Source organism: Notothenia rossii, assembly GCF_949606895.1.
Source record: "Notothenia rossii genome assembly, chromosome: 5".
In the NCBI taxonomy this organism is placed as follows: Eukaryota; Metazoa; Chordata; class Actinopteri; order Perciformes; family Nototheniidae; genus Notothenia; species Notothenia rossii.
The window spans coordinates 7,918,140-7,934,961 of NC_136903.1; the positions used below are offsets into that span (position 1 = coordinate 7,918,140).

The window sequence follows — 16,822 nt, forward strand, 5'->3', positions numbered from 1 at the left end:
ATTCACATTAATAAAAATGCTGTTTTCTCTGGGTTTCAAGATCCTAATAAAGGATTCCAGTAACATATTCAGGCTTTTGTTTAGTAGATACATTCACTTTATTAAACCCTTTTCTCCTCCAGGTCCTTTCTGCATCAATGTGGGGGGGTCTGCTGCTGCCCATTGGGGACAAGCCAACAAGCATAGCAGACAGGTACAGGAACAAAATGCACCGCATCATTATAAACTATTACGATATGCATGAGACCAGAGTGTTTGAAGTCGTGGCACTCAAAACAACATAAGCCCAGTTTTTTTTGCCTGTATTTGTTTTACATTCCACCAAATTCACAACAAAAGTGTTGACGAAATTAACTATTAGAAGTTTGTGTTTGCAAAGTACCCGTGTACGTTAAGACATCTATCTCTGGAATACTTTGATATTGAAGAAAACTTAAATAAGGGATTATTTTAAGGCAAGTTTTGTAGTTTTAGGGAGTTCCTTTTTTATGATTTCTCAGTAGCGTTATAATAATAATACATAATATTTATATAGCGCCTTTCACGAAACCCAAGGTCGCTTTACAAGTCGGGTAGGGGGGGGAATAGGGGAAAAGAGGCAGACAATTTAGGGGGGGGGGGGGCAAGCAAGTAGCGGAAAAATAAACCTATCAAACTAACTATATAGTGGGAAAAGCCTTGGTGAAAAGGTGCGTTTTGAGGGCTTTTTTGAAAGTGTCCAAGGTTGGGGCGCTGCGGATTTCGGGGGGGAGAGAGTTCCAGAGGGTGGGGGATGCTACACTGAAAGCTCTGTCACCGAAAGTCCGCAACCTGGTGCGGGGGGTAGAGAGGAGATCCTGTCCAGACGATCGTAGCTTCCGGGATGGAGTGTGGTTATGACAAAGATAATGAAAAAGATCATAAATAAGGATGTATGGCAAACCAAAGAATTATAAAACAGTACATTTAGCCAGATTCAAAAGACTTGGTTTAAAAATATCAACATTTTCTGACATATCTTTAGGGAGTACAAGTTTGCACAATTTAGGCAATTTTAGGAAAATTGCTGCAATGGAGAAAACTAGATTCAATAAAAAAAAAGTACTTATTTCCCATTTTTTCGTTTTCATTTATTCAATTATATTTGGCTTTATTGGCATGGGACTGTTGCAAAAGCATTGAAATACGAAAGTACATAATAATATGAATATTAACACATCTGGAAACCCATAACTGTATTACATAACGTATGTTTTAGATAGACGGCTGGATGGATAGATAGATGGATGGATAGGTAGGTACTTTATTGATCCCAATTTTGGAAATATTTGCGTTGCAGCAGCAGCCTTGTAAAACGTATTGTTCAAGGCAATGTACATGAGAAATTATGACATAAGAAATAAACAGAAATAAAAATAGTAAAAAAATAAAAGATATATATGTGGAAAATATACATGTGGAAATGTATGTGTTTCTGTGGTCCTCCCAGGTTCTATCTGGGCGGCCCCACCAGCATCCGAGGGTTCAGTATGTACAGTCTGGGCCCGCAGAGTGAAGGTGAGACCTTACCCCCTCTGAGCTTCTGGTGAACGTTGGAGTTTGATGGTTATTTAAATGTTGTGTGCTTTGATTACTGATGTGGCAGGAGACTACCTGGGAGGAGAGGGCTACTGGGCGGGGGGGCTGCACCTCTACACCCCTCTGCCCTTCAGGCCGGGCAAGGGGGGCTTCGGGGATCTCTTCAGGACGCACTTCTTCCTCAACGCCGGAAACCTCTGTAACCTCAACTATGGTGAGAAGATAACAGAACGAGCACCTCTGTAATGTTTTGGGTTCATTCGATCGTGATATCTAGTCTCGTATCACAATATGGAGTAGCGGAGAGTGTGCAGAGAGGCGGTCATTCATAAAAACTGACCACCAGGTGAGCGGGACCCTGAATACAATTATATTCAAAAATGATTCTATGGTGTTTTCCGATGGAGAAAATATATGTTCGTTATCCACAGGTGACGTTACATTTATTTAACTCTTCACATAGTCCCTTGATCCTCATTAGCAACGGTCTGTTCTCCTTAGTGGTGGTCTGTTATTGAAAATGAAGAACCTCCGGAATGTCCAAATTGACCAATCAGAATCGAGTATTAAACTAACTTTTGTAATAACAGATTGTAGCCCAGCCCTAGGTTGAATTAGTATTCTACCCTCTGGTTTGGAAGGTGTGGAGTGTAGACATATATATATAATAGATACATTCAGAAATTAAAACATTTTTTTTTCTCACTCAGGTGAGGGGCCAAAAGCTCACCTGAAGAAACTGGCAGAATGCATCCGCTGGTCGTACGGAGTGGGCCTCGTGCTGCGTCTGGGGAACATCGCCAGGCTGGAGCTGAACTACTGTATTCCCATGGGAGTCCAGAGCGGAGACAGGTAAGAGCTGCTGAGGAAGGAAACAAACATTCACACTGAAGCTGCCTGGACAGGTGGGCTCCCTACCTCTTAAATCTGTTTACATGTGTCAGTAATGCAGGAAATATTGAGCACTGTCAAGCTTGCACCTGATGACTGAAGTGGGTTTGTTTAATGTCAATAGTCGGTCTATTAATTTACAGTCCTGCCATAGCCACAGAAAACAACTCAACAATTCTCAGATATGTCAATTAAACAAAAGATTACAAAACACTATCTTTAAGTAAGTCTAAGTATACACTATATTCAGAATATGTTCTCGGCTGCATCTTGCCACCAGTAAGTGAAACTTGTCTTTACTGTTTTTCTCAATGGTGGCTTTGAAGATAGTATATTTTCACTTTCAGTTCCTCGTGGGAAAGCTCCGTCTTCTGGCAAAATAAAGCATAAAAAATACTCTAAGGCTAAGCACAGAGTACATTAAGCTGAGGAAACCTACTCGATTGTATAGGTGGTTAAAATGTATTAGTTTGCAGCATTACATTGATTAACTATCGTGATACTGACTATATAAGAGTACCTTTTAACTCCACACTGAAAGTCTTATTCTTGATATTCTTTTATTTGAACCGTTTCCTCCGTTCCCTGCAGGATCTGTGACGGCGTCCAGTTCGGAGCAGGAATCCGCTTCCTGTGAATCCACACTTCTTTGGATGTAGAACTTTGTTTGTTTTGTATCAGCATTATTTAATGGCAGAAATTGGAACAGGAAGTTGCTTGTACAGAATTGTTGTTACGACTAATTAGTTCAATAAAAGTGTTTGCACCGGGTCATTTTTCAGAGGTCAAATACTCCGTAGTCTCAGATTTGACTCCTTCACTCAGTTTACATGTTCTCATGAATGAACCAGAGTGTGTCACAAGATAAATATATGTAAGCCGTATACCAGCAAATTGTATTTACATTTGTGGAATAATTGCTAAATTAATTGATTAGGAAAGAAAAAAAAACACTACATTGCATTTAGCTGACGCTTTTATCCAAAGCGACTTACAATAAGTGCGTTCGACCAACAAAATACAAACTTGAAGAAAACAGAATCATATACACTGAACAAAAATATAAATGCAACACTTTTGTTTTTGCTCCCATTTTTCATGAGATGAACTGAAAGATCTAAAACATTTTCTATTTACACAAAATAACCATTTCTCTCAAATATTGTTCACAAATCTGAAACAATGTGTGATAGTGAGCACTTCTCCTTTGCCGAGATAATCCATCCCACCTCACAGGTGTGGCATATCAAGATGCTGATTAGACAGCATGATTATTGCACAGGTGTGCCTTAGGCTGGCCACAATAAAAGGCCACTCTGAAACGTGCAGTTTTGCTTTATTGGGGGGGTCTGGGGGGGTCCGAAAACCAGTCAGTATCTGGTGTGAGGGTTAAGGTTAGGGTAATGTTGTGAATCGTTTGGCCTGTGTTCATCGTCCATAACATACACCTGCCCATACCATAACCCCACCACCACCATGCCCATGGGCCACTCCATTCACAACATTACCCTAACCCTAACCCTCACACCAGATACTGACTGGTTTTCGGACCCCCCCAGACCCCCCCAATAAAGCAAAACTGCACGTTTCAGAGTGGCCTTTTATTGTGGCCAGCCTAAGGCACACCTGTGCAATAATCATGCTGTCTAATCAGCATCTTGATATGCCACACCTGTGAGGTGGGATGGATTATCTCGGGAAGGAGAAGTGCTCACTATCACAGATCTTTTAAGATTTGTGAACAATATTTGAGAGAAATGGTTATTTTGTGTATATAGAAAATGTTTTAGATCTTTGAGTTCATCTCATGAAAATGGGAGCAAAAACAAAAGTGTTGCGTTTATATTTTTGTTCAGTGTAAGTACATCAGGTTTCATAGAGCTAAAACATTTCAAGTGCTACTCAACTGGCTTTAGATAAGCCAGCCCTTTATTAGTATATAAGTGCTTTGTTAGTAATCCTTTGTTAGTAATTCTATCGCTCGAAGTGGAGTCGAAAGAGATGAGTCTTCAGTCTGCGCCGGAAGATGTGTAAGCTTTCTGCTGTCCTGATTTCAATGGGGAGCTCATTCCACCATTTTGGAGCCAGGATAGCAAACCCACGAGTTTTTGCTGATGGGAACTTGGGTCCCCCTCGCAGTGCGGGTGCAGCGAGCTGTTTGGCCGATGCAGAGCGGAGTGCACGTGCTGGATTAGTGCTTGGTACATAGTAGCAAAAGTTCCGGAAAATTCAGAAAGCTCTGCTCTAAATCATTCAAATAAACCTTTTTTGCTATCCTTACAAAACTTAAAGGTGACCTATCATGCAAAATGCACTTTTGTACGTCTTTTATACATGAATGTGTCCCCGGTGTTCCAGGGAACTCACCAAGTGTCAGAAAACACAACCCTCTCTATTTTCCTCCTTAGCCAAATCTCTTAAAAAGGGGCTGCAACAGATCTGATAAAGACTGATCCAGATTTGAACACTTCTATGACGTCACAGAAGTGGCGCTACAGCTATTGGGCCAACTCCACCAATCAGGAGGAGACAGCCACGGAGATTGCCGTTCGAAAGCGCTGGAGACGCTGTAGTACATATGCCAGGCCTGTAGATGGTGCTGTTCTCAGAGAATCAGCCCATGCAAAGACAGTGCGAAATGAGGAATGGCTAAAATGCATGATCTGTTTGGTATTTTGAAAAATAAAAAGTATAAATATGCCTTATATAGGTATGGTCCTACACTATATTATTAAAATATAGCATGATAGGTCCACTTTAACACAAATGTAATTGAAACTTCCTGAGGCTGAACTCAGGATCTGGCTGTATTAAGCATCTGTATATATTTGTTACTACACATCATTAAGTATTAAAAAAGTGGGAACATGCAAAAGGTCACAGTTGGAATAAATTCATAAAAAATCAACAGCAAAGAAATGAAGAATCATTCTGGATGTTTGTCTCACCTTGACGGGTCCGTCGTTGCTCTCTGGGATGGGGTCTGACTTGAGGTAACGCTTCAACGAGCCACGTGTTTTTGCTGGTGGGAACTTGGGTCCCCCTCGCAGTGCGGGTGCAGCGAGCCGTTTGGCCGATGCAGAGTGCACGTGCTGGGGTGTATGTTGAGCTTCTTAAATATGAAGATTGAATACCTTTCTGTTGTATATCATAATAAACTGAATATCAAGGTTTTGTTCTGTAAGGTATTTGAAGATCTTGGACTCTGGAAACTTAAAGACATTATACCATTCTGCTATTCAGAAGAAACGAATAGATAAAATGATTAAAAGATCAATTGAAGGAAAGTTTCAGCCCTATATGTTTATCATTATATGCTCTGACTTTAAACACTATTTGGAATAACAAGAGGTTTGAATGAAGGTCATACAGTACGTTTTGGTTTTGTGGGCCTTTTTATTTCACAATCCTTCCAAATGTACAAAAACAAAGACACGTTACAAAAAAAAAAAAAAAGGATTTCACCATTACCATTATCCCCGTGACGACGACAACAAAAAAAACAGAGCGACAGATGACTGGCGTCAGACCAAAGTGCATCAGCCTGAGGTGCAGAAGACACACCAAGGGAAATAAAAATCTCAATTTTCAAAAAGCTGTCCCCTCTTCCCTAAGAATTTGTTTTTGTTTTTAAACATCGGGCAGGCCCTGGCCACCTCCTCCTTCCACGGAATTCCCAGAGCAGCGGAGGACCTAAAGGGACCGTCTGTTTCGGCCTCAGAGCATTCGGTAGTTCACTAAGAGAGTGGAATATAATTTAGTCCTTTGTTTGCATGGATTCCCCCAATCCTCCTCCTCCTGTTGTGAAGGGGATGTTGAGTTCCTGTTTGGAGCTTTTATAGCTCGAGCTTGCCGTCATCGTCGTTCTTCCTCTTCTTCTTGCTCTCCTCCTCCACCACCACCAGAGTGTTGGTGGCCTCCTTCTTCAGGTAGGCGATGAAGTCGATCACCTCGCGGCCGCCCTGCAATACGAGCGGAGAGACGGGACAATTAGCAGAGTGGAGACACAAATACTGAAGCCATTTTTATTTTTAATAGGATTATAAGTCAATGTTTTGGGTCCTATTTTACATCACAGTCTTTATTTATATATATATTTGTACATGATACTGGGATTTGCATGTTAACTAATGTCTCCATCTGCTGTCCCATCGTTATTCCATATATGGACATACACGTTATCCACCGTGCATGATAGTCAGTTTTTGTTATGGTTGGAATATACCGCAAACTCCTTTCCATACATTTGAACAGAGTTCATCTTGATGTATGTTTGTAGGCTGGCCGCCCGTATTGAAAAACAAATATGAACCGATGCAACATAACAACGACCTCGCATGTTTGGTCAGAAGTCAGAATCCACAACGCCATGGGAGGGACAGTGGATTGTTTTTTGCCGCTTGGACAAACAAGAGTTTAATTTGTTTTATTGATCAGGGATTCTTACCTCGTATTTCTTCGGGCTCATCTTGCTTCCAGCTGGGGAAAAGTACAGTGTGGGGAATCTGAGGAGGAAATCAAATCATTAATATATCGTACTGAACCATTAGATACTTTTAAAATATTAAACTCTGTAACCAAGCCTAAAAGAAAAAGTGGCACCTTATCCAAGGTTCCCAAATCCAAAATGGATTCCATCAAGGTTGGGGTAACTAATCAGCCTACATATAAACGGACGGATGTTTTACTTCCTGAATACTCAACACTCACCCGCTGACTTCATATGGAGATGGCACATCGTTTGCTGTGGCGTCCATCTTTGCAATGACAACGTTGGGATCATTGCCGAGCTTTAAGAGGAGAGAAACTGTTAGTGCGCTTGTTCTCAACATCCAGAGAGTCTGAGCAACCATTCAAGCTAAAAAGAAAACTGGCTTATACTCATTGAATACAGAGCTGAAATGATTAACTGACACTGTTCAACCCCAAACCTTTTCTTTGCCCAGTTCTTGATGGTTAAATCTGCAGTTTTTATTCAGAGCACTGTTTCAGTTTCCTCACCTTCTCTCCCAGCTCGTTGAATTTGGGCTCCAGGGTCTTGCAGTGTCCGCACCACGGAGCGTAAAACTCGATCAGCACGTCTTTGCTGTCGTCGTTCACGATGGAGTCGAAGTTCTCTGCCACAAGAACCTGAACACAAAGGGTACACATCGCAGGTTTAATCATCATGGATTCAATGTATTAAAGACTATACACGAGTGAGGTCCTTTTTACTGTTACATCGTCGGCATGTAAAGTCAGAATTAGTGCTTGGTACATAGTGGCAAGAGGTCCGGAAAATTCAGAAAGCTCTAAATCATTCAAATAAACCTTTTTTTTGCTACCCTTACAAAACTTAACACAAATGTAATTGAAACCTCCTGAGGCTGAACTCAGGATCTGGCTGTATTGAAGGACGAAGTATCCGTGTATATTTGTTACTACACATTAAGTATTAAAAAAGTGAGAACATACGAAAGGTCACAGTTGGAATAAATTCATAGAAATAAACAGCACAGAAATGAAGAATCCGTCTGGATGTTTGTCCATACTTGCCAACCTTGAGACCTCAGAAATCGGGAGCAAAATTGGGGGGGGGTGCTAGTGGATCGCTGGAGCTGTTAGATTAACATTAACATGCTTATTGTAGTTCTAAGTGCACTGCCTTGCGGCCTGTAGCACCATCCTTGATGGAGCATATGTGTGGGCTGGACCTGTATTTTACAGGAAAGGGGTGAGCAGAGGGTGGAGTTGTCGATTCTTGTTCTGTGACTATCTGCTTCACCCTCTCAGACTTTCAGTTGCGCGTTACTAAAGAGACGTGTTACCATGGAAACCAAACAATGGTGTAGCTGTATTAAAGTCAGAGTGGAAACAGTCCTGAGTAAATCTGATTTAGTCAGAAATCGGGAGAAATATGCCCCCGGGAGGAAACCGGGAGAGGGCAATGAAATCGGGAGGGTTGGCAAGTGTGTGTTTGTCTCACCTTGACGGGTCCGTCGTTGCTCTCTGGGATGGGCTCTGATTTGAGGTAACGCTTCAACGAGCCGTCAAAGTAAGCCTGCAGGAAACGCTCCAGAGCTTTGCCATCACGACTGTCGGGAGAACAAGAACACAACTTGTTTAGGGGAGAGACATCCAAGAAACATCATCACTTTCCAAAGCTTTTACATTTTCAAGATTTCAAGGCTTTTATTGTCCTTCGTACAGTTTAGTTACGTCGATGAAAACCTAAGGTCACAGGCTCCTCCAACAGATACAATAGTACAAGTAAATACAATATAGAATAGAAGTAGTGCTACATAGAGTCTATAAACAAGTGATATATCATGTGTAAGTTGCAAACAGGCGAATATTATGGATGTTCTTAATTATACTTTTCTGTACAACTTTTACAAATCTGAATGAGAGATTGTACAGTATTTCTCTTTGTCTAGATAACACACACAAACATAATTAGTTAAACAGTCTTAAAACATCTGGAGAGAGAGTGTGTGTGTGTGTGTGTGTGTGTGTGTGTGTGTGTGTGTGTGTGTGTGTTCTTCTGGTGCACTTGTGGGGCAAACATTCATCATGACTTACGAGAACTCCTCAGCCATGATGTATTTGTCTCCCTTGCTGGTGCGGATGGCCACCAGGGGGAGCTCTCCTGAACTTCCATCCATGCCGAACTCGGACACATCCTGGCCGAAGGCGCTCTTGCTGGCCACGGCGTAGTTCAGACTCTTGCCCTGATCCAGGAAGACCTTGGCTACCTTCATCACCCTGGAAAAAAGGAAATTGTTGGTCCGTTTTAAAAGTCAGACTTTTGATCTCGAGAAAATGGCCTCTCTAATCCTAGGATGAAAATACGTAAGTGACAGCAGCGGTTTCTCATGTTTGTAATTAAGGGAGGGGAAGTCAAAACCAAAGTGTTTCTTTCATTTAAATATAGTTAAACTCCATTTGTGTGTTTAAAAAGAATATAGAAAAGATGGGATTTGAGCTCAAGGAGAAAACGTCGGCCCTGGGGAGAGTTCAGAAACACGTACCTGTTCCTCCAGTAGTTGGAGCCTTTGGGATTCTTTTCATAATCAACCTCATAATAAGCCACCAGCAGGTCTTTCCCCCGGATCTGGTCTTTGTTGTCGTCTGTCATGTGTGGGCAGATTCCAAGGCTGAGGTGAGAAAAAGAGAGGGAGGATGAATCAGTTTACAAAAAGGAATTCAAACCAACAAGTGTTGCTTTAGGACAAACACACATACAGAGATACAGACGGTTTAGTGCAGGGGGGTCAAACTCAAATACACAGTGGGCCAACATTTTAAAAACGGTACCAGTCAATGTTTATTGCAGAACTTATTGAAATTAACTTATTGCACATTTTAAACCTGGAACTAACAAAGCTTAAATTATTGCCTATAAAAACAACATTAAATAATCAGTTGCATTCATTTCTTATGGCTCTATCTGCAGCTTTTCCAGAGTCATTTCTTATGATTACATTTCTCCACAGGCCAACAACAGCTCCAAAAAAACTATTTCCCTCAAAGAGAAACCAAACATGCCCTGTTGTCGTGAGAGAAAAAGTGCAGAAGGAAACATCCATTAAACTCAGTGTGCTGCTCAGTGATGCTAGTTCAGATACTTGGCATCTCATCTTGGGTGCAAGGTCATCAATGTTTGGGCTCAGGCTCTGAGCTGAGGAGACCCTCAGGATGGAGTGAAGGTGTGCGTGCAATATACCGGCGGGCCAGATCTAATAGTGATTAGAAATTATCCTGCGGGCCGAAATTAAATCCACCAAGGGCCTGATTTGGCCCCCGGGCCTTGAGTTTGACACATGTGCTGTAGTGCAATCATTTAGTTTGTTTAAAGGTTTGTCTGATAACAAGATGCCTGAAAAGCAGACTAGGTGAAATGCAAACACACTGATTAGCTGCATATTTCAACCTCATGCAGGTATTGTTGAGACGAAAGGCGAGGCAGGAACAAAGGGAAAGTGAAAGGAAATTGGGCAGTGTGTATTTTGGGTACAGGAAGCTGCAGCTCAGTCCCATGACTAAGTGTGAACACTGGTTAACCATATGTAGATAACATCTTAAACCCATTTGTAAGTTTTATAGAAACGTGTGCTTGAAATTCCAACTAAAAAAGGCAAATTGATCGTTACGACACGTCCTGTAAATTAATAACAAAAGTCACTTATTGCACATACTGGGCAACACATGAATGAATCACTACCAAGATGGATTGCCTCAACACTGCAATGCACACATATGGAAACTCTCTTTAGGGCAGTCTAATGGGCCCTGAATGCAAATGGGGGGGGGGTAGAAATAACATGCTTGTGTTTTTACTTTGAAGAGAACTGACTAAACAATGTGTTTTTAACTTCACTAGTGAACAACATCTTAAAAAACTGTTTGGCAATATCAACTTAAAGATGACTTCAGACAACTTTAATAACTTGTGAAGACAAACTGTCTCCACATATCTCTAAGTGTAATACTTTTTCATGCGGAGTTTGAAGATATTGATCTTCTCTTTCAACTGCATTCAAACCAACGGAGGCATCTCTCTGGCTCGATGTTGGTTTTATCTGAACAGAGCTGTCAAATGACGCAGCCATGATGATTGGCAAGGACCGTTTTTTTATTTTTCTACTCTGAAAGAGCCACTTATTATTTTCTATTTAACTTCCATCATGTCATTGAAGCAGACTATGAAGTCCAGTATTTTATTAATAATAAGTGAGAAACTTAACAGGAATGAGTGAGCGCTGCCTGTTTGCAGAGTGGATGCCTCACCCGACACACAAGGTCCTGTTGGAACTGGGCCATGCATGTAAATATGTGCCGTTACCGTGCAAGATAACGGATGGGTTCGCCAGTGCTAACAAGACCAGAAACAAGAGGTTTGCAGATGTTACATTGAGATAACTTTAACACTCACATGTTGTCCTGGATAAACTTCTTGATTTTGTTGCTTGTGTAAACGTCCTCGCTGAAAAGGACGGTGCCGTCTTCAAACTTGTTGTTGAGTCTTGGTGGGCGGAACAGGATGACTCCCCTGGAAACAAAACACAAAATGTCAATGAAGTCTTCCTGCATCACAAATGTGTAAGGGCACAAGGTATCTAGCAAATATCTGCTCCAAAGGACTTGAAGCAAGAATAATGAATAGACTAAAAGGCAAGAGTACACTTTAATTGTCTTCTCCATGACGGTATGTTTGTGTTTTTATCGTGTTCTGTTGCTTTTACCTCTTAGAATATTTAACAAATTGTACGGTGTCCTTGGGAGTCATGAAAGGCGTCTTAAATAAAATGTATTATTATTATTATTATTATTAGGAGGAGCTACTTACTCTGCATCAACGCCGTGGCTTGCGAGGAGAGCCTCAGAGTTGGTGTGAGCGAAGCGGTAGTTCTCCCTCAAGGCGTTGGCGGCCTTGGCGAACTCTGCCTGAGCTGTGCTCTTCTCATCAGCAAAGAACCCTGGGAACGAAAAGATGAATCATGTTCAAGATTCAAGGCATGTATTTTCATGTGTACATAGCTACAGTGTAGATATATCAATGAACATCTTAGGTCACAGGCTTCTCAACGGTGCAACATAATAAAACAGATACAAATAGTTAAGATGTTCAGATCAGGATGCAATAACCATGGTCTTATTGTGTCAAATTTTCCCATAGAGTGACTGAAATTTGAAAAGTAACTCACCAACAACACTTGCGTCTGAGTCTGAGGTGTATTTGGCCAAGTCTGCCTCGGTCTTGAGCTCCACAGAAGCTGGTCCACCCTGCTTCTTCAGGAAACTGACAATCCCATCTACAGAGAGTCAGAGGAAAGCAGACGTACGACGGAGAGAAGATGGGAGCGAAGCAGAAGAAATGTCAATAACCTTGAGGTGACAAGAGGATCAGATAGAGAGCCTTGAATAGAATTTAAACACACATAAGAAAATCATATCAGAGGCAAATACCTGCAGTCCTGGGACCATCATAGGGACCCGTCTCCTCTCCATCTCTGAAGATCTTCAGGGTTGGGTACCCACTGACACCATATTTGCTGCATACGTTGCTGCTGGTTGTGCAGTCGACCTGAGGGCAAAGGGAAACCGTTCACTTTCTGAAGAGTCACGAGAGAGACTCAGAACAGAAAGCCACATTGAAAGAAAATTGAAAGTTAATTGAAGTGCATTATACCTTGACCAGAGCGACGTTTCCTTTCAGACGAGTGGCGGCTACCTCGTACTCAGGTGCCAGTCGCTTACAGTGGCCACACCTAAAGGACACAGAGGAAACAGATCAGTCAAACAAGGGAATTACTTACACATATACTAAGCCGTGTTCAAGTTTCATCTTCGAGGAAATCCGGAGGGAGATCAAGTTATTTCAGTGGAATTTGACACCACTGAGGTAAAGGTGTGTCAAATTTAAAAAAAGTTAGTAAAGAAAAAATAAGTGGAGTGTGATTCACAAGATTATAAACCAAGTAACTTTACTTGTCAGAAGCCCATGTTTTCATGACCAAAGATGAGCAAAATGATCAAAAATGACTTTATTGTCACAGACAACTAAGAAACAAAACACATTTTCACAATCTTTAAAACTACAACGTAGAAGAAATTGTATTTTAGCATTTGGAAAAAACCTTAGCGTTTATTTAAGTGTTTAATTTCAACGTTTTAGTCAATATTATAAACTTTTTGTTTAAGTTTGCCACATTAGAAAACACGTCACAGTTGCATTGGACCAATCAGAGAAGGACACCAAAACTTCCCAGACCAATCAGAACGTTACAACAGGGAAAGGACACACCCCTAACTTCCTGGTAGCATAATTAGCTCACAGTTTCCATAGCAAATGCTTTACAGCGGCTAAAAACAGCAAATCATTACCAAGGAAACCTCATTTATTACAGTTTAGTGTTTGAATGCACTGTCAAGTAATACATGTCTGTCAATCACGGGTGCACTTAAACAGAACCTATGAATGAACAGCTAGGATTTAGACCTTTCCGCTTTTAGCTAACATGCTAATGTTTGATTACTAGCCAATAAAAGGAAGACTATTTGACACACAATCTGATAATCTGCCACATAGTTCCTAAAATGCTCTCCACAAAGCATTATGTTTTATCCAATCTATAGGAAATACTCACCATGGGGCAAAAAACTCCACAAGAGCCAGACCATGGAGTCCAATTTTGCTTTCGAAATCATCATCCGTGTAGTCATGCACGTCGCTGGCCCCGATGAAGCCGGCGAGGGCAGCCAAAACCAGCACCCTCAACATGTTAAAATGGCTGGTTTACTTTGTTTAACAAAGTAAAAAGATGCAAATTGTTTCTGTGGGTAGCCCTCCTCTTCAGCTCTTGTGCGGCTGAAAGCTCCTCCGACAGGGCCAAATGAAGCAGACTGGAGGCTGATGTTGGAGAAAGAGAGATGTGCAGTTACACAGCGGGGACCTTTCCTAACCACAGTGTGGCAGCCTCCCATTGGTCCATTTGACCTGTCACTCTGCCTCAGTCAGCCAATGGGAATCTGCCAAATGAGAGCTCGTCGTCTCAGGACCAATCAGAACTCGACAAAAATCACACATAGAATCGGTGATGTTACTAGTTGACTGTTTGATATAATGGCTTTTTAATGAAGCACAAATAACTCTAAATGTGTAATTATTTAAGGTGTAGATTTAATCTGAATAATTGCTAATTTTGTGAAAAACATATTTATTTGGCATTTTCTTTTAGGTAAGGACATTTGCTGGTGTCTTTGGAAATACTTGCATCAATTACTCTGGATTTTTTTTCTTTTTAATTAAATAAAGAACATGCGATTCCCAGTACATTTTAAGACATCACTTATTCTGGGAATTATTGTTTTCCTATAGAATACATTCTTAAAACACAACCGGTGTGCCGTGGTATTTTAATTTTTCAATAAAAAAGCAATCAAATATTTTTTTTTTATTCTCAAAACTGAAGGGTTTCAACTTTTTTTCCCCAAAAGTTGTTCTTCATAAAAAATAGTAGCCAATTATGAGTTTATGGTTGCAGTTCTAGTCTCTACCACTAGTTCTTGTTATAAGTTCTCCCAGGGCCTGCATCGATATTTAACCTTATATCGTGCTCACACTTTGTATTTCCCTGAATAGAATACAGTTGTGATCGATCAGAATTACTACACATAAACTGAGACACAGAAGAAAAAGAGGTGGGTTGTGCTGAAACTGGAGAAAAACTGTGGTGGAAACTCAATGCAGGAAATGAGGACAGAGGGGAGACTGCAGCACGATTTTGCTCCGGGGTCCACTAAGAGGTTTATCTGGCTGTCATTAGACACCTGTCAGCTTTTCAAGTTACACCATTTAAAACCTGTGCAATAAATGACATGTTAAATCCATATGCTGCTCTAAATCCTATCTTTCTATCTATCATTAACACCATTTTTTTTTTTTAGATGTTCCTTCACTGGCAGCACTTATGTTGAAGTCAAACGTTTTAACATATAAATCACAGGTGTTTTAAAATGAAGTACATCCTTGGCCCTGACTGACATAAGCAAGTAAGTACAACTTTATTTTATAGCACCCTTCTCAACACGAATTTACAAAGTGCTTTACAGTATACAGTACACAATACACAATTCAAAGTACAGCTATAAAATGCAGAATAAAAGGCATAAAACACAGCAGGTAACACACCAATGAAAGACAGCTACTTCAAAATCTCTGAGACAGAGGCTTCTGGGGGAGTTCATTCCAAAGCCTTGGGGCCACCGCCTCAAAGGCACAGTCCCCCTTAGTTTTTAGCCTGGTTCGGGGCACCTTTAGGAGGCCTTGCTCAGAGGACCTCAGGGCCCGGGTTGTGCTGTGAGGGTGGATCAGGTCGTTAATGTAGGCTGGGGCTTGGCCATGGACAGCTCTATATGTGCAAACCAATACTTTGAATTGGGTTCTGAGATGGACAGGGAGCCAGTGCAGGGCAGAAAGGATCGGAGTGAGGTGGCATGTTTTTTTGGACCGAGTGAGCAATCTGGCTGCAGCATTTTGGACCTGTTGTAGCCAGTTTATTGATGTTTTGTTGATGCAGGAAAAAAGAGCATTGCAATATATAATATATAATAAAGGCATGGATAGCCATCTCCATTTCTGCGTTGGATAGAGCTTGGCAATGTTCCTGAGATGGAAAAAACAGGTACGAGTCATGAGTTTGACGTCAGATGACAGGTACATCACGCTGAGGATCTCCACGTCGATCTACATGTTTCTACTGTCTGTGTGCCACGTATCTGTTGTGGAAAACGCTAAGCCCCCAGGATTTAGTGTGCTGGAGCCATTAGGGATATGACAAACGCTTTTAAAACTATAATTTTCATTACCCAAAGTGTGTTTTCTGTTGGTCCTTTATCCATCCACTTTGTTTTTCTCCCCTGTTCCTGATTAGCAACTTGAACATATTATTAGAAAAGTACAAGCACAAACTAAACAGCAGTTAAATAGACCTCTAACCTCCAACAATGCAACATACAGTTTACTTTCCACATAAAAAGAAATCAAATTGAAGGAGACACAATGGTGCAAGGCCTTCATTTCAGCCAAAGTAGATATGTGTGCTCCAAAATGAATACAGGAAGTACAATGTTTTCCAATCATGATTCATGATGATTTCTAGCTTTCAATAGATCTATTTATTTGCAACTTAGTTTATTTCTGCATTATACACCAAAGATGTAAGTGCATAATGTAAGTACATAAAACATTAAGGTGATTCAAGTTTTATAAATTCATTTTGAGGCCTTGCATATCTGTGTCAAAATATACTTTTAAAGGTGGGGTAGGTAATTCACTTCAGAAACACTTTTTGTTATATTCCATGGAATGCTCTTAACATCCCGATAGCAATGAATATATTAAAAGCTTTGACAATAAATACATAAAAACATTTCATCTGTGGAAGCCGTGGTACTGTAAAAAATACGACCAATCATCTGAGCCGGCCCGGCTAAAGTAACTGGATGGCCTACCTGCCTGTCAGCCTTCCATCTGTGCACAAACTTATCTCGTGCCCTCATTGGTCATGTGCGCGTTCGTGTGTGTTTTGGAGGAGGGGCTCTGTGAGGAAGTCTGAAGGAAGGGGCAGATTTTTTCCGGCTGCGTACTTTCAAATTCTAGCACACTCGAGCTAGTTTCTCCATTCTTACCTACCCTACCTTTAACCCCTAATTTCCCCACAGGGATTTATAACGGTCCATCTTATTTTATGTTATCTTATTGTTATTTTAGATAAGATCATGCTCACGTTGTAAATTACCCTAATTACAGCTGTAAATAATCCGAAAGACCACAGATTAATTGATACACAGAAGAACGAGAGGTGGGTTTTGTCAAAGCTGGAGGACGGAG

At 41.0% G+C, this 16,822-nt stretch overlaps 2 protein-coding genes across 2 annotated transcripts; one reads left to right on the forward strand and one right to left on the reverse strand.

Annotated features, from left to right (window-relative positions):
• Positions 1-46: 46 nt before the first annotated feature.
• On the forward strand, positions 47-3,219 carry LOC307041622 (sorting and assembly machinery component 50 homolog). Its single transcript, XM_079685079.1, has 5 exons — positions 47-193; positions 1,469-1,536; positions 1,625-1,771; positions 2,268-2,409; positions 3,040-3,219. Exons 1-5 carry the CDS (start codon positions 138-140, stop codon positions 3,083-3,085), a joined length of 459 nt encoding a protein of 152 aa, XP_079541205.1. The 5' UTR covers positions 47-137; the 3' UTR covers positions 3,086-3,219.
• A 2,605-nt stretch (positions 3,220-5,824) lies between these two features.
• Positions 5,825-13,899, reverse strand: pdia3 (protein disulfide isomerase family A, member 3). The gene is made up of 13 exons (XM_079682757.1): positions 13,578-13,899; positions 12,620-12,698; positions 12,397-12,514; positions 12,135-12,242; positions 11,777-11,906; positions 11,363-11,479; positions 9,459-9,584; positions 9,010-9,192; positions 8,414-8,522; positions 7,450-7,578; positions 7,159-7,238; positions 6,896-6,953; positions 5,825-6,410 (listed from the first exon to the last, which is right to left on the reverse strand). Exons 1-13 carry the CDS (start codon positions 13,709-13,711, stop codon positions 6,285-6,287), a joined length of 1,497 nt encoding a protein of 498 aa, XP_079538883.1. The 5' UTR covers positions 13,712-13,899; the 3' UTR covers positions 5,825-6,284.
• Between the last annotated feature and the right edge of the window lie 2,923 nt (positions 13,900-16,822).